Source organism: Primulina eburnea, chromosome 3, assembly GCF_022965805.1.
Source record: "Primulina eburnea isolate SZY01 chromosome 3, ASM2296580v1, whole genome shotgun sequence".
NCBI lineage: Eukaryota > Viridiplantae > Streptophyta > Magnoliopsida > Lamiales > Gesneriaceae > Primulina > Primulina eburnea.
The window spans coordinates 14,815,698-14,837,498 of record NC_133103.1 but is presented as its reverse complement, the minus strand read 5'-3'; the positions used below and the strand labels follow the sequence as shown (position 1 = coordinate 14,837,498).

Here is a 21,801-nt window from a genome sequence, read left to right as displayed (position 1 = left end):
TTTCTGACTCGGACCTATTTAAGGAGATACTCTCATATATAAGCAGCTTGTCTTTTTTTATGTAAAACAATAAGAATATATTAACAAATAGAAAGCAGATTTGAGTAGGGTGACAAGATTGAAAAGGCAGACGAGCCCAGCAATTCATTTACATATTATAACCAGATTTGACAGAGCATTTTTCATTCTCACTTCCCTTGCAAAATAAAATATCGTCGCCTCCCCGACGATTTAATGGATAATCCAAATTTGCTTCAGCTTCGTACTATAAGAATATATTTCTGACCACCACTTCATTCTATTCACCATTAGTCTTGATTAGATTTTCCACTACTTTCATAATGTCATCCGACAAAGAATAGAAAAAACATTTGTAAGCTGAGATGCTAGAAATCCAGGGATCTGATAAAACTGAAATGGAATGGCAACACAGTATTTTTTGAAGAAGATCCCAACTACAAAGTAATGAAAGGATTGGATCCTTGTCGCCGCCATGACATCCGATTGCTTGAAGTAAACACGCTTTAAGAACCTTTGCCTGCAACAAATTGAGACAATATATGATTCGCCACACTTCCCTGGCCAACAGAGCTTTATTGAAAGCTACCAATAAGATGGGAAACCCATAAAACCATAGCACTTGGGTTCACAAATTTCGGCCCATCTCGACCAGTGCATGCCTCTATACTATTTCCCTCTTTATCATTCCACCAGAACTTAGCGCAAGCTTGTTCAATTCTGCTCACGGAAACCAGAATTTTAAAACAAGACATCACATAAGATGGGATAGCTTGACATTTACATCTCAAAGAAAAGGTATATAATCCCAAGTAAAGCTCACGACTCTTCACCACCTCAATTGTGAGAACACTTTTAATATCAGCAATAGTATGCGAATGAGCACTTGGGCTAAATGTAAGAGTTGATTTATCATAGTTAACCATTTGCCGCGATGCCATTTCATAAAGCTGTAAGCAATTCCGCACCTGAGAATGATCCTCTCTCGTCGTCCTAAAGAACACCAAACTATCGTCAACAAAGAGGAGATGGCTACAACAAACTTAGCCCCCTTAAATAATCGTCTATCCACCATCATAGTGAGAATCGAGGACGCGTCTTGTGTACAAAGGACAAAGAGGTAAAGAAAACCAAAGTTCTTGTTGCGGATGAAGAACACCATAAATAAAATGGTTAATGAGGAATAAAAATGACACTAAAGTAACACATGTCATAATCAAACTAACTCAAGCTTCTGCAAATCCCAATTTAAGCAAAGCAAGCAAGCAAGCTTCAAAAAACTCCATTCAACACCTCTCTTTTTATCTTCTTCATCTCGTATCATTCTCTACAATTTTCGAAATGTATCTCTATGTATATTTTCATTTTTCTTTTTCAATTTTTCATTTTTGGTTGATTGTTTATTTAATAATTTTTTATTTTAATATTATAAGAAATTTTGAATTCTAAAATTGATTTTGCGATTTTTAATTTATGATTTATACAAATTAATGTAATATTCAAAATTAATAAAAGATAATCGAAAGAATATAGACTAATTCTTAATAATTGAATAGCCTCACAATAACCATTATTTTTTAAATTCTTTTAAGCATTTTCAATTAATATGTAAGATGATATTTTTATACTAAATTATATTCGTACATTGCTAAATAATATTCTTTTCACATGTATATTATCAATTAAAAAACAAAGTTATATATTAATCAATCGATTTATTTTAAAAAATTTACAAAACATATATGTAAGGATTAAATGATTTAACTTTTAAATAAATAAATTTATTTATTAATATAAATATTGAAAACTATTTCAAATTGAATATTTTATGTATTTCAATTAATTACGGTTTCAAAGAAATTAATAAAAATAATATGTTATAACTAAGTACAAAATTTATAAAACTCTATGTAAAAAAAGCAAAAACTTGTGTGAGACAGTCTCACGGGTCGTATTTTATGAGACAAATATCTTATTTGAGTCATCTATGAAAAAATATTACTTTTTATGCTAAGATTATTATTTTTTATAGTGAATAGCGATAGAGTTTTCGTTTCATAAATAAAGATTCGTGAGTGTCTCACAAGAGACCTACTATAAAAAAAAAATTACAAAAATCTTATCAAATCTATAAAAATTTATTATTTAAAAAAATATTAAAAATCATGAAAACTCTAAATTAAATGTATACGAATGTTCATAATCATGTTATTTTAAGCACGCAAAAAGGCGTCCGCTGATAATAATTATTACAGAGGAGTCTTAATCGACCAAATCGGCTGGTTTTTGGCCCTTCAAACGCGCTTTTATCTATATCCTTTGATTTTCATATGCCAATCTAATTACAGCAAAGCAAAGCTTCTTACTTTCTCTCTCTAGGGTTTCCAATTCCTAGCTCTCTCGATCTACTGCATTGGATGTGAGCATTTGCATTTCTTTTTTGTTTCTTTCAACTATCTCTTTGGCAACTTTGTTGTCCACATTTTTCTGTTTTTATGCGGGATGGATTTGTTAAGCCGTGTCCAATTTGGAGACAAATAGAGGCAGCAGTGATTCACTTATTTCATTTATAAGATGTTTTTGGTTTCATTTGCGTTATTTGTCTGCTGAAGTAATCAATGTAGGTGTCTATTGGAGAAGTGATTGCAGATTTTTTATTTATGCGACGGCCTTTTATATAATAAACTTGGTGCTGCATGTCTCTCTTTTTAGTATGGTCAATACATCACTCTCTGCGTCTTGTCATTTACAAGACTGCCGGGGTAATTTTATTGTTTATCAAGAAACGGTTTTTAGAGTGATGATGGTTTCTGTTAATGCTTAGGGTGTGTCAAGATAAGCGTCAGGATAATTGGTTTTTGATAAATTGGATAACAATTGATGGAGTCCCTCTCCGCCTGTTACCGTGCAATTGATTAAAATTTTAGTTAGATGTGAGATCAAGGCATTTATGGTAATTGTTCTTTTACACTTTTTCACCCCTATCAGGGATTGGAAATGAATGTCTCAGGAATGCCGGATCTAAGAGTTATAGAATGAGCCGGCCAGAGGTATCTAAAATGAAGCAGATACAACAGCCCATTCCGCTTGGGACTTTGATTGGGCGTGAGTTGAGAAATGAGAAGGTGGAGAAGCCGACTGTGAAGTATGGACAGTCTGGTCTGGCCAAGAAAGGAGAGGATTATTTTTTGATCAAGCCAGATTGCCAAAGGGTTCCGGGTGATCCATCAACGGCTTTCTTAGTTTTTGCGGTAAATAGAGATCTTTTGATAAGTTGTTTGAATATGGTTTTTGATTCATTATTTATGCTTCAAACTGTTTGCTTAGATTCAGTTGTTGAATGTGGTAGATTTTTGATGGGCATAATGGTGTATCAGCTGCCATATTTACCAAAGAGAATTTACTGAACAACGTGTTGAGTGCTATTCCTCAAGAACTTGGCAGGGAAGAGTGGCTTCAAGGCCTTCCTAGGGCATTAGTAGCAGGGTTTGTGAAAACTGATATAGAATTTCAGCAGAGAGGCACGCGAAAGAATCCTGCTTTAAGCAACTTTTCTCCCCTTTACTGTTTTGTGACCTTCCTTTATCTTATCATGCCTGTTTGATACGAATGGCAGGAGAGACTTCTGGGACAACTGTTACATTTGTTGTAATTGATGATTGGACTGTGACAGTAGCATCTGTTGGAGATTCTCGGTGCATATTGGACACCCCAGGAGGGGTTGTTTCTCTCCTAACAGTTGACCACCGTTTGGAAGAAAATATCGAAGAACGGGAACGTGTAACTGCAAGCGGTGGTGAAGTAGGGAGGCTAAATGTGTACGGTGGTAGTGAGGTAATACTGATTGATATCTTTTTTTTTTTGAAGCTTTTATAAATCACAGTGCCAGCATGTAGAGATTCATTTCTGCATTCTGTGCCTATATTTTGTGGTTGGGATGCTTAGGTTGGTCCATTACGTTGTTGGCCTGGTGGACTGTGTCTTTCAAGGTCAATAGGTGATACAGACGTCGGGGAGTTCATTGTCCCTATTCCTCATGTTAAGCAAGTGAAGGTATTCACATGTTAGTGTTTTACTAAATGATTATTACAGTGCTGAAGTAACAAAAGTTCTTATTTTTTATTTTGATTTTTAGCTTTCAAATGCTGGGGGTAGGCTTATAATTGCATCTGATGGGATATGGGATGCATTATTAATCTGATGTGGCTGCTCAGTCGTGCCGAGGTTTACCTGCGGAGCTTGCCGCAAAGTTGGTTGTTAAGGTAATTTGTAACAGCTTAGAATTCTGATTACTTCAATTAGGTCTTTTACGCCATCATGTTGTGAGGTATCGATCTCTATTGCAGGAGGCCCTTAGGTCGCGAGGTTTGAAGGATGATACAACCTGTTTAGTTGTTGATATTATTCCTTATGATCATCCTGTTTTACCCCCAACACCTAAAAAGAAGCAAAATATTTTAAACTCGCTTGTTTTTAGAAAACGATCCCAAAGTTCGATGAAAGGATCTAGTAAGCTAGCTTCAGTTGGAGCAGTTGAAGAATTGTTTGAGGAGGGTTCTGCAATGCTTGCTGAGAGGTAACATTGCTCTTTTTTTTTCTTTTTTATATAGTTCTCCTTCAGTCAAGATGCCACGTTGGGCAAGTTTAGGTTTTCGAAGCTGCTAGTGTAACACACATAGATTTTTTCATAGTTTCAACTTCATCAGCATAATAATTGGTCTGAATGATTTTACATTCCTTAATAAAGGTCCTTTTATGTTTTCCTTTTACACACAAGTTGAGGACCTGAAGTGATAACTGGATTGTTCGGTTTTAATTATTTAGTTTTACATGTGATATTCTTCTTGTTGTTTGAATTATTATGTCATGTTTTCTGATTTATGTTATATCTATCATTTTTTCTGCTGTCTTTAATCCATGGGTTGTTTCATTATTCATCTTAGCTATCATATGAAAAACTTAAAATTCTTTGGCAATTCTTTTAACACCAACTCAATTATGTGGCAGGCTGGGTAAGGATTTTCCTCTTGATTCAAATTCCGGGCTCTTTAGATGTGCTATTTGCCAAGTGCATCAACCGCCTGGTGAGGGATTATCTGTTAACTCAGGCCCATTTTTCTCACCTGCATCAAGGCCATGGGAAGGTCCCTTCCTCTGCGCAAGCTGTCGTAGGAAGAAAGACGCCATGGAAGGGAAAAAACCAACTACACCTGCAGTGACGGCCTAATTTGGTCATTGGTAAATATACGATATCTGTGTTCTTTTGTGGCTTTTTTTTCCTTTTTTTTTCCATCTGCAGCGATCGATTAGATGTTTATGAGAAATGATTTAGCAATCGGTAGATATTATTGTCAGAAGTCTGTCCATTTTGTTGTGGTTCCTATGTGTGACTAATGTTGACCCGAAAAAGATGTGCTAATAGATATGAGAGAGATACTCTGATTGCTAACAGCTTGAGTTGTAAGTAAGAAATGACATTCACCAATTATGTTTCATCAGTTTTATTGCCATGCCCTGTAAATTTCTTTGCTCACTTATTGCACTTGAAGCCTATTCTAAGATATCTAATCAGACTGTACAAAATGTGCCATTAAAGATATATACTTGCCTTCCGCTTTTTGGATAAAATATGCCAATATATATAGTGGGAGAATATGTCTGACAATCCTTTTCTTGTAAATGGAATTGTTGGGCATAGAAGAAAAGGGTCTCTTTTTACTGACAAATATTAGTGTTTGAGTCTTGTTTGTTTATGGTTGTATGTGTAAAACAATTATATTGTCCTATTATAATAGTAATATCACTAGTCACACATAACTCACATAGCTTGAAAATAAAATGCCAATCGATGGGGTTCGTTTCTTTTGCATAAAGACACACCAATGACATTCAAAGGAGAAAAATGATGACAATTTGGGTATGTGACTGGTAGCTTATATGGAATGTGTCAATGATCGTGCCATATATCAAATTGGACTGCTTTATTGGAATGATTTAAGTAGAGTTGGTCCCAAATGAATTTTGGTAATTTGGCTAAAGAATGTATGAGCTTTTAAGGATAGTGTGATGTCATGCCTCGGGAATGAAAATTGGGTGATGGATATAGCCTATAGGCTGTTGGTGAGTGTCAAATAATATGTGATTATCCTATTGTCATCACCCTATGTGCAAGTGTTTGGCGTGTGTGATGTCATTCTATGGGTTGTATGGGCATTGGTTCATCTCTCACTGTCTCTCGCAATCTCAATCTCAAATTGCATGGATTGTTTTCTAGAAGAACAAATATATATTCGTGTGCGCGCGCCCCCGTGTGTAATATAGATTTTTGGGAAGACTAGTGAATTGTTTTTTGCTTACCTAACGAATTTTTCGATGTTACATATAGAGTGTTTAATCCCAATGATGTAGTGAATGTTGATCTTTGGATCATCAATCTACGATGTCGTCTTCAACTAAAATATGATATGCATCCCACAATTAGTATATCATATTTATCCAAACTCAAAGATAATGATCACATCAAGATCGAGGATTTGAGAACAATTAGCCATTATGCCATTACAATACTGCCACTCGAAATGGGCTTATGTCAAAAGCGTTATGGCATAAATGTAGTCTTTTCAATTTGATTGTTTTTAGAATACCGAAATTCCACTGTGTTTATTTTAAAAAGAATGATGGCATTAGTTTGCGCTCTTTGCTGCCTCTCATGGACTACCCCTCGACCTAATTTTCCCAAAATAGAATCAAGTAAAAGAGATTGAGACGAGTAAAATTTTAACATTAATAATAGACAAGAAAACTTGTCCCTTGCAACCTAAACTCATCTGCCCTGCTACGAACAGACACAATTAGAAATTAGTGGGGAAAACAAGTGTTTTTATCTTTACAAATCGACTTAGTAAGGGCGATGCAGGACTGTCTCTTATGATATTCTACGAATCCTCCGTCCATGAAAAACATCAAACCCCGAGATTGAACAAGACTTGATAGGACGACATTAACTGGACATTGAACTGCCTTGTATCGCAATTGTGTTCCCAATTCATATATTCTTCAGAAAGAAGTAGCAGATACAGATTGTCTGTTCTTAGAACTAACATGTAACAAGAGATGGTGTTTGTTCGAAGTTTGGACTGTGTGATATATATGTAGAAGCGCTGCTTCTCAATGGTTAACACATCATTGATTGCCAACCCAACAAATGACCTCCATGCATGCATCCATTGCCACCTCCAACGCAGTCATTGCTTAGTTTCTCTGTGGGTTATTCGCGTCAATACCTGTTGGCTCACCTTAAGTTAGGAGAAACTACGCGCAGCTACTGTAAATGTCCGTGCACCTTTTGAAATCAAGAGAAAAAGTTGTCGTAAACATCAAATCATCGGATGAATCCAAGATTTATTTATGGGTTTGGAATTGCATAGCGCAGCTTCTAAAATAACAGTCTGCTGGCATCGTAATTGATGGCAAAGAGTGATGGTGGAAGATTCGTTCCATCAAAGCATGGTAAATGGATCAAATATTTCCAAAGTCGGTACATTCGAAATTCATTTGGCCAAGATAACACATTATATTGAATTAAGCTATGCATGAAGTGAGTTTTGGATTTTTACTTGAAACAGAATGAATGAAAGCAAACTAAGGTATATATACAACAAAAATAACACTAGCTAACTTCTAATTTAACTAGGTGAAAAATTTAATGAGAATTGATGCCGAGCAATGGCGAACAGATCCGACTAATTTACGTAGGTGGAATATATTGTCTAATGTGTTTTACTGATGATCATAGTTTGCAGACTATTATGTTAGTTCGTGGATTTACCTAATGCGCAACAAAAAGTAGCGGCTTTATATATATAGCTTGGTCTTATTCAATTTAAAATTCATTTTAAAATTTTTTGATACATTTTAAATCCTGTTTGCACATATCCAACAATTTTGAACTAAAAATTCTCCTTGAAAGTAAACTTGTTCACAGACAATTTATTTATCGGTTATAAAGAAAATAACCTAGTGGGATTCTTTATTTCGGACCCTCCCATAATCTTTAAAGGGAGCATAACTTGAGCTTTGCAAAAGGGAAAAGGTATGATTTTTGTCCACTCCTCCCTTTCTTGATTTCTTGCATTTAAAGCTATTCTACCATTGTTGTCACATTATATATATTTAATGTGAATTGACACCCAACAATTTCATAATCCCTAGTAATTTCCTCTCCTACATGCACTAAACTTGACAATGCCATTTTCCAATTTTCTCATAATTTACATCCTATTATCATCCTACCACATTCTCTCCCATGCATTAATAGAACAAAACCAAACAATTGAATCCATGATGCTTCAAGCATGTGACAAAGTTAATAACCAAGACACATGCCTCTCTAGCATGCATTCTCGTACCATAAGTCACGGCCATTCGAACCCCACGTCGGTTCTCAAAGCCGCTATTGAGAACACACTCAACGAGGCCATATCAGCCATTGACATGATCACAAGGTTCAACACCTTGTCCATCAGCTATCGTGAACAAATTGCCATAGAGGATTGCAAAGAACTACTCGATTTCTCGGTTTCCGAGCTAGGCATGGTCTTTATCCGAAATGAACAAGATACGAGCAGGTCTGAAAAACCCTCATGACTCGGAAGGAAACCTGAAGGCATGGCTGAGTGCTGCCCTGAGCAACCAAGACACGTGCCTCGAAGGGTTCGAAGGCACGGATCATCGCCTTGAACGGTACATAAGAGGTAGCCTAGCACAAGTGACTCAACTCATAGGCAATGTACTAACTTTATACACACAAATGCATACTCTTCCTTTTAAACCACCAAGAAATAACTCCACATATACTCAGTTGGAAAATGAAAAATTCCCGAGTTGGATGACTGATGGAGATAAAGAGCTTCTTGTTTCTAGTTCAAACAGAATGCATGTCGACTCGATCGTTTCATTGGATGGAACGGGGCATTATCGTTCGGTAACAGAAGCCATTTTTGAGGCTCCAAGCTATAGCAGTAGGAGATATGTTATATATGTGAAGAAGGGAGTTTATAATGAGAACATTGATATGAAGAAGAAGAAGATGAATATTATGCTTGTAGGTGATGGAATCGGTGAGACTGTAATTACTGGTAATCGAAATTTCATGCAAGGATGGACAACTTTTCGAACAGCCACAGTTGGTAATTTTCTTGTCCTAGAAATTTTCTTTCGGCTAATTACCATTAATTTGGCCAAATATTAATATTTTGTCCCTCTATTATTTTAAACGTGGCTTTTACATGCAATATTAATGTTCGAACATTATTTTAACAGAAAGTTAGAACTTGATTATGATCCATGCATGGTACAATAAAAAGTAACGATATTATTCTTATTCTTGCCTTCCAAAAAAAAAAAAATGAGCAGCTGTTTCGGGCAAAGGATTCATAGCCAGGGACATAACCTTCCGCAACACAGCAGGAGCCCAGAACCACCAAGGTGTGGCGCTACGCGTCGACTCCGATAAATCTGCCTTCTATCGCTGCAGCATGGAAGGCTATCAAGACACCCTCTACGCCCATTCCCTCCGCCAATTCTACCGCGAATGCACCATCTCCGGCACCATCGACTTCATCTTCGGCAATGGCGCCGCGGTCTTGCAGAACTGCAAGATCTTTACTAGGGAGCCACTCCCATTCCAAAAGGTCACCATCACAGCACAAGGCAGAAAAGACCCGCATCAGAGCACCGGATTTTCGATCCAAGACAGCTACGTTTACGCCACGAAACCCACGTATTTAGGGAGACCGTGGAAGCAGTTTTCAAGGACTGTTTTCATGAATACTTATATGAGTGGACTGGTGCAGCCCAGAGGGTGGCTGGAGTGGTATGGAGATTTTGGTTTGGGCACTTTGTGGTACGGTGAATACAAAAACTATGGGCCAGGAGCCGCGGTTTCCGGCAGGGTACGGTGGCCGGGATATCATATCATTACAGATGCTTCCGTGGCGAGTTTCTTCACCGTTGGGAGATTTATTGATGGATTATCATGGCTGCCACACACGGGTATTAAGTTCTCAGCCGGTTTAACAAATTGATTAAACATTAGATTTTATTTAGGAAATAGTTTGAATTTTTAGTTTCATTTGCTATCATTAGAACAAGACATACACGTATATCCAGAAGATCAGTAACACACAAAGATATAACCACTACAACAAAAACGGCAAACGACTACGGATAAAATCGGTTGTCGTAGATAATTTAGTGAAGGTGTTGTTGAAAGTGCGTTCAACAACAACGGATTTTAACCCATTGCTTATTAGTTACAAGTCTTATCGATCATATTCTTACATGCATGCTCTATGTTCTAAAATATGCTCTCATGTTGTGTTGGATATTTTTCCATTATAGATATTCGGTGGATATATATTGGATTTCCATGAGCTTCCATGTTTGAATCAAACCAAAAAAATAAAACAAAATGGATGCCATCATATCTTATATAGTCAAAAATCGCATTTTAATTATATATATCTGATATAATGATCATTTATAATATTTATCATTTTAATCAAGGTGTTGGAAAATCGTTTTCAAAACAATATATACCCAAAATTGGTCCAGTTAAGTTTCTCCTTTTCCATGTCAAAACATCCCGTGCACGGGGAATCATCGAGCTTCATGTTATTGCTTGCCAAGCACTAGAAATTTCTTCATTGATGGTTACTCCACCAAACATTTCTTCCCTCGGGCATCAGCCAAAGGGATTCACTAATTGAATAAGGCTTCAACTATAGATTTGAAGCTCTAGCCAAGCACCGCCTGCGGGGCAACGGATCACACCCTCGAATCACATGTGCTTGCCCCTAGTTGCAATCGTCTTTGCAGTTCGAGCCAATCTCATAATCCACCTACTCTTCCAATTCCTTCTTCATCGGCACACAACCGTACCCTACCGTGCTGTATATTTTCTGTCTCATACAAGTTAATCGTCCCTACTCGGTTTTCTTGTGTAAATGCATCCTTACCCTTCTGGTAAGTTAAAAAGTGCTGGCTTTCACACATGTTTTGCTAATCTAATCTCGAATTTGATATGATGCCACCACCGAATTTTGCGAGAGAATAAAGGGCAATTTACCCTTATTTACACATACGAAATGCAGTTGCTGCTACAGGTGTCAGGGGGGAAAAAGAACTACAATAAATCACTCCTTATATTGGATGAATACTTTTACCAAGCAGATTTATATTTTATATGTATTTCCTCTCAAAGAATCCCAGTTTGGGTATACATAGCTTCTTGAGTAATCACTGAATCAAATGTAAATGGTATACAACACTGACCTATTTTATGCACCTACGCAGCTCCATCTACAACATGAATGATCAATTCCTATATGCTCTACAACGAAAAGGATTATTATAAGTATATTTAAGGAGAACTTCAAACAATGTATCCCAAACCTAGGGATCGATGTGCATTGCTATTTAGGTAACACTCAAGCATCGTCGACCTTATGCTCAGGTGGTGTTCCAGCAAGCCACCCCCATACACCAGCTGAGTTATGCCTTTCTTTTGCATATAAAGCAGCTTGTTCAGAAGCAGCCTTCTGTCGCTGGAGGATTTCAAGTTCCTTCTGTAAGGTGTCCATCGTTTGTAGCTTCTGCCGTAGCTCGGCAACATCTACCTGTAAGTTCAAGACATAAGAATTAGCAGGAGAATTTTTGGACAAAAGACATGAAGGAAAAGTAGGCAGCCAGGGCATATAATTCCTCTTTGAAAAATAAAGGTCTCATTTGTTTTTGTTTCCCGGAAAAAACTTTCCATTCTCTAAATTAAAACTAACACTATCATTCATAGGTACTCTCTTTCTATAAAACTCATTTTCCGCCAATGAAATCATAACTTTTAGACAAATTTTCTCCTAAAAATATTTCAATATATCATATTAAATTTTAACGAAAAATATATAATTTTAGATAAATTTTCTCTCTTTTTTTACGATTTGATAACTATAACACCAATTCTATTTTCCCAAAACAAACGAAACATGCCATTGGCTTTTTGTGATATGAATTAAAAATGGAAGTTTGATAGCATAAACAGTGAAGCATTGAAAAAATTATGTTAGTTTCTCTTCTGGACACACTGATCGAACATCAGAGATTTCATCAGCAAACCAATCAAAAGAAATCCCTTTTAGGAAAGTAAGATTTACAAAGTAAATATGTGCCAAAGAAATTGGTATTACTTCATGTACACACACCTCAAGTTTGAAACACCTAGATTGTTCCGCAACAAGTTGACCTCTCACAGACTGGAGTTCCTGAGACATCAGTGTGCACTTTTTCAGGACATAAATTATACAGACTAGTAACATTGGCATACTTATACAAAAGCTTCAGTATGATATAATAGATTGTTGAAAATTATTGCATTATGAAAAATGTCTTTCCAGATTCATGCGCACAAAACCTTCGGTTGATAACCATCAACTCAATAAATGCTTTTGGTAAAAACCCAAGTGGCCAAATCATTGCTAAAACACTGGGTACACAAACTGATCAAATCAAAAACCACCTTATGCCCAAATATTCTGCAGTAGGTTTCCAGCAAGTAAACATACAGCTAAAAATTTACGAAATGCTAATTTCTTAACATAATCTAGAAGCACTCAGGCAGTTTTAAAAGAAGGATGTCATGGTAGTTTTCAGCAACTCACAAACCCTTAAAATGCATAATGCATAGGGACCTAGAAAATCAAGTTTGGGGTTACAATTCATTGGTTTTTTGCAATTGTAAAACAACTCTTCGTACCAATCATATGGCTGCCCTAAAATTAACACAATAATACATCGAAAGAGCCGATGGCCCAATACCTAAAGAGGCAATATACAATAATAAAGCAGCCCATTACCTAAAGACGTAAATTTCAAGTGTAAATCGTACAAATCTGATGAATGACCTCGAGTCCTCTAGTTCATGCCCAACATGGATTTTAGCTTTTTCTTGGATAAAGAAACATTGTACTATTTTCACTAGACATCATTGATAAAGCAAGAGAGTACCTTGTACAGATCTGTGTTCCGAGTTTCTATTTTTGTCAACTCTGTTTTAAGCTGCAGTGACTGCAATTTCTCCTTTGCGAGAGAAGACTCTAGTTCTTCTTTCTCTGCTTGAAGGGATGAAAGATGATGAGTGTTTCTTTCTTCAATCTTGGTAATCTGTGGAAGAAAAACATACACGCTATAATTTCTTAGAGGGGGGCCATACAGTAATCAGATCTCTATGACTATTGCATGAGCACCCAAAAGTTTCCGCAGCTGCTCTCAAGAAAGTTAAAGTTAATTCGCTTTGCAGCAATAAAAATTGCAAGCCATTAGTTTGGATACGAGTAAAGGGGCATAAGTAAGGAGGCACAGAGAGGGCATGAGTATCTAAGAGACAAAAAACACAAAGTACCCTGCACATCTATAACAAATATGATGAATTATGTCTTCTACATCTTAAAAAATGTAATAATAATACGAATCAATTAATGAATCCAAAAGTTTTAGCAGTAAAAAAAACATTTTACTTTTTTATTCAGTAAATGATTTTTTTGAAGTTATAAAAACCCCATTACAAACTGTCGTTCAACATTAAAAAAAAAACCTAATAGGACTGGTGCTCAGTTTCTTTTTTATAATTCAATGTTTCATATATTAAACGCCGTTTATAACTTGATATACATGTCATGACTGCATAGAGTGGACAATTTAGCAAGTAGCACCATACAACAAAAAAATTGTCAAATAATTGATTTAGTGTCGAATAACACAGAAAGAAAGAAATTGATGATCATTGTTTTCCACTCTAAATTAGAAAAAAGTAAAAGTTTAGACATTGGATATGTATACATATTGTTTACTCATCAACAGAACCAAAACAAATTGTGAATTTTAAATACATAAGAGCATAGCTTACATTTTATTAGGAATTCAATATTGAGCAATAATACTCTCTAAATAAGTATCAAGACGATGACCATGAATAAGGCAACCAGAGAATAGGTCAAGGGGAATAATTGTGCAATGATACTTACACTTGGCTCTGAATCAACATTATCCATCACAATTTCTTTGATTTTTCTTTCTTGGCCTGCCTCATATTCAGATTCCACATCTCTGGTAGCATTTGTCACATTTTGAACAGCTGAGACACTATCTGGCACTGGTGTTTCCATCTTCGATTGTAAGGTTGACTTATGACTTGGTTTAAGTACATTGACCTAAAGGCAATAGGCAAAGGCATAGTTAGGATTTGAAGAAACTCGGTGATGCAAAAAAGAGAGAGAGAGAGAAAAAAGTAAAGGGATACTCGGACCTCATTGTTGTACTTCCCGTTGTATCCTCCAAATGAGACCAGGATGTCTTCATTGCTATAGGAACTCAGGACCAAACTTAAGCCCTAAAAAAATTAAAAAACTAGTGCAGTCATAAACAACTAGGGTTGAAGTAATTATTAAAATGAACAGCCATCCATTCATGATAACAAGGTCTTATCAAATCTATTGACAGCCAAGTGAAATTAATCAACGAACATCATAAGCAATCAAAATCCTTCCTACAAATCATGTCGCCCTTAATATAAAGAGATGCATTCCTCACTGTAAATAAAAGAGCTATTGTTAATAAAAAGAGATGCATTCCTCACTGTAAATAAAAGAGCTATTGTCTATAATAAATTGCTTCATTCAACATCGAATAAAAGCTAGAATAAAGTCATTATGCGCATCAGTACAGAATAGAGTGTCATCTAAACTAAATCAGGGTCGAGAACAAAGAAAATTTTTTAGGAAGCATTGACGACAATGGCAGTCTAAAAAGATAATTTTTTGAAGGGTTCAAAATCGTGCAAGAAAAGTAAGGACAAGGAATGGACAAAGAGAATCGAAAAATTAACAAAAGTTAATGAGTGATATCAGGCAACAAATGATCTACCCATACATGTTTACACATGGTGAGTGAATGGCATGTTTGCACTATTAATGATGCTTGCGTTCCGACTCTACTGAATGCATTCAAGAGGACAAGACTCAGATGATTTAACTTATCCACACCATTGTTTGGTGTCATACAAAGCTAATGCATTGACAAGTATGTAATAAATATGGCACATGAGATCAAAATTTTTCAGGTCCGTACAAATGTTTTCCCATGTGAAGTACCTCGCTAGCAAGAGGAACACGTCCTTGAACGATAGTTACAACCGACCACACCAGTGTAGACATGTTAAGGACAACTGTTTCACTAACTCCTGCAAATGCAATAAAAATTGGGAAACCCAATGAGTACCTCAAAACAAGTTGAACGTGTCTCACACCAGCAAAATTTAAAAACAATACTTATAATCAGGTATAGCATTCATCCAAAAAAATAACGGACTCCTTGTTGGAAGCACGCGCAAAAATAAGAATTGATCCATAACATGGATACTCAAGCAGGAAGCAAATGTATTAGATAACTGAAATCTCAAACTTACTGAATATCTTAATAACAAGAATGTGCATCAATTCAAACCAGAAAACATGCTTGTTCTGGTAACTGCCAGCAGAACCATAGATATTGAAGGCACAAGGCAAATTAATGTGCACATTGCCCTAGAGCTTAAACTCTCACTCCTTGTTGAAGTGAAAATCAAATAATAACTAATGACCTTTTGGAAGTTTGATTTATGACAGTATTGTGGCATATACCATCAAATATGTGCTTTGCAAACCTTTGAAAAATAAAAAAAGAAATATTATCCGATACACAAATAAATATGAATGACTATTACATTAAAATTTCTCTTAAAATTTGCAATGCTTTCTTTTAATTCACACTTAACATGCACGGCTGTGCCAATTCTTTAAAGCTCGCCAAGACACTTGCTCAAGGCCAAGGCACACTCCCCAGTGAAGGGCTGCCCCCTAGGTGGAAGGGCTGTGTTTTGGGCCTAGGTGCTAGATGAATACTTATAAACGAAAGTGCAAATGTGAAAAAATATATAGAAATCTATTGCAATGAAAAAAAAGTTACAAGACTCAATTGAAAATATGTATATTTTAAGTGTGGAATGCAAGAGGCTAGAGATACTAGACGAAACCATAGATGACACTACTTGGCTCGAGCACATCCATTCTATTATTCTTTTCCTTTACGCCCAATTTTAACTTATACTCTTCAAACTTCGAAAGGTCTTGAATTAAATACTATCCCCGTTTTTTAACAAACTTCATCATAAGGTGATATTCAAAAGCCATGTGTAACGAAAAAGGAAAAGAAAAAAATGATGAGTTTGAACAAAAGGGAAAACACTGTATAAAGATAATGTGGTCGGTTGACCCCAGAGTGTGTAGTTCAAAAATTCTTTGAGGCATTGGACATGCTATACGGAAACACGTGGAAGTCCCTGTGCTTCAAGAAGTATAACACTTTCATACATGACCAAGTGTATACAAAGCATAGATGAAACACTCTAAGACCACCAAGTCTGAACATAAATAAGCTGTCAAATTTTTTATTTCTGAAACTAAATTAGGAATAGAATCTTACCACCCTTATTGTTTCCCCCACCAACAATGAACCAATTCTCTCCAACGGTCACACCTGCATGGCCAGCACGAGGACTAGGTATCTCACCCTGTTGTGTTGGTCTTGACCATTCCATCTACCCCATCAAATTCAGAACGTGATGCATATATAGAAACTTCATGAAAACCAGAAATTCATTTGGATTGGACCATGCAAGTTACGTAATTAAATAATTTATCTCACAGTTTGAAGATCAAGCACATGAAGATCATTAAAGCAGGTAGCAAGTGAGCCCCCACCAAAGATTAGAAGGTAACGATCTGCATGTACGGCAGCAGCATGATCAGACCTTGGAGAAGGCGGCACTCCCCTATGAAATTGGAAGCAATTGAAGTAAATAAACGCAAAAACTTGTCGCCGTACTAATTTTTTTTGAGTAATTGTTTCTAATACTGACACAGATTCATGGTGAAATGAAAAATTATCATACGAATTCTACTTAAAGGCATCATGCATTCACAATATCCATAATAAACAAGAGGGGATGCAACAAATCTTTTAGAGCATCAGTTTCTTTGAGTCTTAAGCCCTAGCAAGGCAGCTCAAGAATCATCCAAACATGCGTATGCAAGTTTGTATGCCAAATAACTTAATTATCACAATGCAAAAACAAAAGGATTTACACTGTGCCCATTTCATCCCAGGTCATGGTTTCTAAGTCCAGAATGTGCAAGTCATTTAACAGTGATCTATTTGTATCTTGGCCACCAAATATGACTAGAGTCTTTCCCACCATGGTCACTGACTGCCCTCCACGAGAGACCTACAGAGAATTGACAAACATGCGAAGCGATTTCAATGATAAGAGCTAACTTAAGTTCTTGCCACATAAAGTATATAAAACCTTCTTTTCAAAACAATTTCCACACAAACACAAGCATGGACAGAGCATAATTCATGACGATCAAGTTCGAGCCATAGGAAAACCGCACATTGACCAAAACTCAGGTCTCATATAACAGGATGTTGATTGAAAAAGAGCTGATATCCACAAGCAACATACATAAAAGAAGTAGGAATTGTGAAAACCATAAATCTCAAAAGATTCTCTTCAAAGATTATCATAGCATAACAGAACTTACCGGAGGCTTTCCATAAGTTTTCAACATCGACCAGGTACAAACTTGCAGATCGAACACCTTAACTGTCCATATACCAGTAAGGAATTCCTCAGGAAAAAGAGAAATATGTAAAGCATTGAAGACAGCATAAACTAAGATCAAAGTCAGAAAGGCACTTCCAAGACAGTTCTTTAAGATACTAATCATTTGGGAAAAGAAATTTAAATACAGACAATGCATCAAATTTGTTTAAATAGAATTCCCATGGTTATAAATGGAGATAACATGCATAGAAACTACAAATACACATGAGCAGCATCCACCTTATTATTTTTGTTTCTTAAAAATATCTCTTCTGATAAACCAAGGTATCTATTGGATTAAATTATACAAAGAAATGACCGGACAGATGTCTCAGCACATTTCTTTAACATCATAAATTAATTCAGGAGAAATTATCAACAATTTAGTGAAATTTAAAAAATGAAAACAAAATTTTGCACAGAAAATATAAATATGCTCTGTAATAACAACTCAAACCTTGTAATGTTTCAGAAGGGTCCTTGGAATGTCCAGCTACTGAAAGAAGCTTATTTTCATTCCATGGTATCTACAGAGATGACGTTGCAAACATGTTTTTTTTTTTATAGGAAACATAATTTATATTAGTATAAAATTGTTTTTGAAGTACAGAAAGTGGACTAGTGGTCCACTAAGATGAAATGAAAGACTAATCTCTAGCAATACACATAAGATAGATCCCTCGTAATTGCAATGAACTTTATATCTGATAGATTCAGCTGAAACGTCCAAACTTACCAACGCATGCCCAGCACAGGCAGTTGCTATATCATCAGTACCTGCCCGAACTTCAGCTCTGGACCAGGTCCAAGTTCTCAAGTTCAGAACCTATACCCCAACGAGAAAAATAAAGTTATACCTTCAGAAACCTCAAAGAGATCGGCATAGCACAATACAATCCTTGGTTGTCGGGACAGTTAATTACACAGGAATCCGTAGTCAATGACTACTAAAGTTACAGGACATGTAGCAAGAACATAAACAATATTCAAAATGCCAAAACCTGGAGATCATTGAGGTAACGACCATTGTTGTTTCCACCAAATATGTACATCTTGTCACCAATAACTGCTGCTCCATGCTGTAAATGTAATCAATTCTTACAACTAAAGAAGAGCATAAACATATGTGTATAATATGAAAATGAAAGACCTAACACCTCATATCGAACTTTTGGTCGTGAGCCAGACACTGGAGGTACGACCCAGTTGTCATATACAGTAACCACTCCAAGGCTTTCGGATACAATATCTTTATCCTGGATTTCTGAACGATTGCCATTTTCAGCAAGAATAGTCTTTGTCTCAGGAAAATTAGTTCCATTTTCATAAACCACTGCAACTTCTGGTACATGCTGAGCATAAAAAATTTATAAACCAGAGAAGAGGTAACTTTGAAGCAAACTCCAGGATAGTATGGAAGATGTGCAGGAATGCTGTTCACTTGTAATTGAGGTATTTCTAAATAATTAGAAAAAAATTCCCCTTTCACACATGTGAGCAAACATATAGATAAAGTGGCAGAATTGATTCAAGGTATCCATGCAAGTATTTGAAAACTAAAATGTAGAAATGAGTAGATAATGACACTTAATGTTTTTCTGAATGACAACTCATTTCTAATTGATAACTAGACATGCTTCCCACAATTTTGTGACAACAAAATCAATAATTAAATATCACAGAAACCTTTGAAAATAGAAGAAACAGACAACTAGAATTCTTAAGAGATGGCAGAAAATTCATATCATGGCAACTCACAATCAACTCAACGTTTACAGAAGGCTCTGACACCAAGTTCGACACTCTCGAATACCACCCTGGATCTTCTTCCTGTTCAATATCAGAGTTCAGATGAATACAAGATGTTACTAAAAAGTACCACTATAACACAGTAAAAAAATGTACCAACCTCCAAGATTTTAACGAAAAGGCGCATTGCCTCTGTGGAAGCCATGTTTCCAAGTCCATTCCAACTTCAAGGGATTAAAAAAAAGCAAATTCAATGAAATTTGTGGCAGCACTAAGAAAAAATCAAAATACACACTCAAATAAAATCTGATGGAAGCCACTAATCTGAAACAAAACTAGGAACAAGTCAACAAGCTCATAAACAACGCAGCATCAAAAGTCGTGAATATCCATTGTATCCAACCATGGTGCCAAAGGGTTTTTTAAGCATGCCTTAATTAAACGAATAGTAAAGTTGCACAGCAATCAACTTTATAAAACTTACTCAAATATTATATATTTTTTAGTTTAAGGTATCTACACGACTACACCAGTGACACAATTTTATTCTCACTTCATTCAATTAACTCTAGCTAGTACATGTACAAATATGTAGCTTAATCCAAAAGCATGGAGTCGTACCAATTATCGATGACTATGATGAATATTGGTAAGTAGAAATCTTTCCTGATAAGTGTGAGCTAGCAATGGATCTTGATTATGCTAATGATCAATGATGAGCTCATGCTAATATGCTAAATGTCGGTATTTCTTCCAAATTCGGTTCGATGTGTCACTTTTCATTCTCAGCATTGCCTATAAAGCGTATATAGACCAATAGTTCTATTAACTTGAACAAGCAAATGATGAAGAGTTGTTGGCTCGTCACCGACCAAAAAATGAAAAAACTCAAAACCATGAATAATAAGTAGATTTCATCAAGGTTAAAAACAGAAACCATGTCCAGTCAAAAAAAAAAACAGAAACCTTGTCCATTTGCTTTGCTCGATGGGACTCCAACCTCTAGGTTTAGGAATGTTGCAAGGCCCCAGAGTTGCCTGAGACCATTGAAAGACATCAGTCTTCGCACTTAAAGGCAAACAAAAAGACAGAGCATATTAAATAAATAATCTAGATAAGTCAGCAATCATGATATTGACCGCTCTTTAGGCGACAAAAAACGCTAAAAGTCCTTCAGTTTTAGGGAAGTGTAATGTCATCATGTCCTTTAGGTGACAAAAAAACGCTAAAAGTCCTTCAATTTTACGGACGTGTAACTTTAGAAACAATTCTTATGCTTTCTGGGCAAACCAAAAATAAAACATGGGGAAGATCAAGAAAATTTTAAAACATAAGCATCGGTCATATGTGCTAAAAATCAGCATGAAGAGCATGCTTCAACTTTAAAGTATCCCACAAACATACAAAACTAAGAATTAATCGTACAACAACAGTCAAGCATGCTGGTGTCGGGCAAAATGTGAAAATAACGTCAGTTTTAAAAATTTACTCACTCGTACATCCTACAAGTGATAATGGAATAAAGAAATTTCAAGGATCCGGCGGTAAAGCAGGTGGAATTGAGCAAACTAGGATGAAAGTGGTGTTCACATTGGAATCATCACAATTCTAAACCTTCTAGTAAAAAAATCTGTACTATATACCTGCGGATCGAACCAGAATTGAATGAATTCGAGGAGAACTAAACAACTCGTTTGAGCTGAAATGCAGGTGAAAATGTAAAAAATAAATAAATTTGGCGGCGATGCGCAAACACCTGCTGATGGAGAGCGTATAGGAGAAGCGCCGCATCGTTTGAGAACTTGGAGATGACGCCTTCAGCGGCGGAATTCGGAGATCCGCCGAAGCCAACGTAGTTCGCCGCCGCATAGAATCTCCCCGGGTAAGAGAGGCCGGAATGCGCTCTTGCCATCGTGGCCGCAGCAGACATTGACGCCTTTCCGGATTCGGATCGTGAATGATCTCGGATTTGTCAAGGAAACAGCGTTAATTAAAAACGGTAATTTCGATTAATTTTGGGTCCACAAATAAGGAATGCGCGTGCATTTTTCATTCCCCGATTGTTTTTTATTATATATATTTAACCATTTTCCGAATAATAAATTAAACATTTTATATCTTTGAATGAAACGCGGTCGAATTGTATACATCTGTTTTTACAGATTATTCCTCACAATCTAACACATAGTCACAACATATAGTTTGTGACGTAGATCTCTTCAACAATATTTAGTAATATCTATATTGTTTTTCTTTTGATGTATGCTTTATAAGAATCACTA

General features: G+C 36.1%; 3 protein-coding genes and 1 long non-coding RNA gene across 4 annotated transcripts; 2 read left to right on the top strand and 2 right to left on the bottom strand.

The window, feature by feature from the left end:
- Positions 1 to 2,282: 2,282 nt before the first annotated feature.
- On the top strand, positions 2,283 to 5,528 carry LOC140826830 (probable protein phosphatase 2C 5). Its single transcript, XM_073189339.1, is given in 9 exon segments — positions 2,283 to 2,437; positions 3,007 to 3,269; positions 3,368 to 3,539; positions 3,635 to 3,852; positions 3,964 to 4,071; positions 4,154 to 4,213; positions 4,215 to 4,280; positions 4,365 to 4,594; positions 5,026 to 5,528. Coding segments are annotated over 8 exon segments (1,290 nt in total). The 5' UTR covers positions 2,283 to 2,437; positions 3,007 to 3,053; the 3' UTR covers positions 5,246 to 5,528.
- A 2,472-nt stretch (positions 5,529 to 8,000) lies between these two features.
- Positions 8,001 to 10,393, top strand: LOC140826829 (putative pectinesterase/pectinesterase inhibitor 22). The gene is given in 3 exon segments (XM_073189338.1): positions 8,001 to 8,607; positions 8,609 to 9,206; positions 9,433 to 10,393. Coding segments are annotated over 3 exon segments (1,614 nt in total). The 5' UTR covers positions 8,001 to 8,262; the 3' UTR covers positions 10,104 to 10,393.
- An 841-nt stretch (positions 10,394 to 11,234) lies between these two features.
- On the bottom strand, positions 11,235 to 21,516 carry LOC140826827 (acyl-CoA-binding domain-containing protein 4-like). The gene is made up of 18 exons (XM_073189337.1): positions 21,276 to 21,516; positions 20,486 to 20,556; positions 19,680 to 19,743; positions 19,529 to 19,600; positions 18,928 to 19,122; positions 18,772 to 18,849; positions 18,507 to 18,596; positions 18,228 to 18,297; positions 17,709 to 17,770; positions 17,250 to 17,389; positions 16,810 to 16,936; positions 16,588 to 16,702; positions 15,219 to 15,307; positions 14,375 to 14,458; positions 14,094 to 14,279; positions 13,078 to 13,233; positions 12,276 to 12,335; positions 11,235 to 11,696 (listed from the first exon to the last, which is right to left on the bottom strand). The coding sequence occupies exons 1-18, from the start codon at positions 21,447 to 21,449 to the stop codon at positions 11,508 to 11,510; spliced, it is 2,022 nt and encodes a 673-aa protein (XP_073045438.1). The 5' UTR covers positions 21,450 to 21,516; the 3' UTR covers positions 11,235 to 11,507.
- LOC140826828 (uncharacterized) lies at positions 14,521 to 15,211 on the bottom strand. The gene is made up of 2 exons (XR_012116873.1): positions 14,705 to 15,211; positions 14,521 to 14,657 (listed from the first exon to the last, which is right to left on the bottom strand). It is a non-coding gene; the product is annotated as an uncharacterized lncRNA (long non-coding RNA).
- Positions 21,517 to 21,801: the final 285 nt, after the last annotated feature.

Bases quoted from the DNA above. Each gene is read 5' to 3' on its own strand.
- LOC140826827 (XM_073189337.1), bottom strand. From the start codon at position 21,449: ATGTCTGCTGCGGCCACGATGGCAAGAGCGCATTCCGGCCTCTCTTAC. The intron at 15,308-16,587 runs GTAAGATTCTAT...TTGCATTTGCAG, and splicing joins TGGGGGAAACAATAAGGGTG to GAGTTAGTGAAACAGTTGTC. The intron at 11,697-12,275 runs GTGTGTGTACAT...TTGAACTTACAG, and splicing joins CTAGGTGTTTCAAACTTGAG to GTAGATGTTGCCGAGCTACG.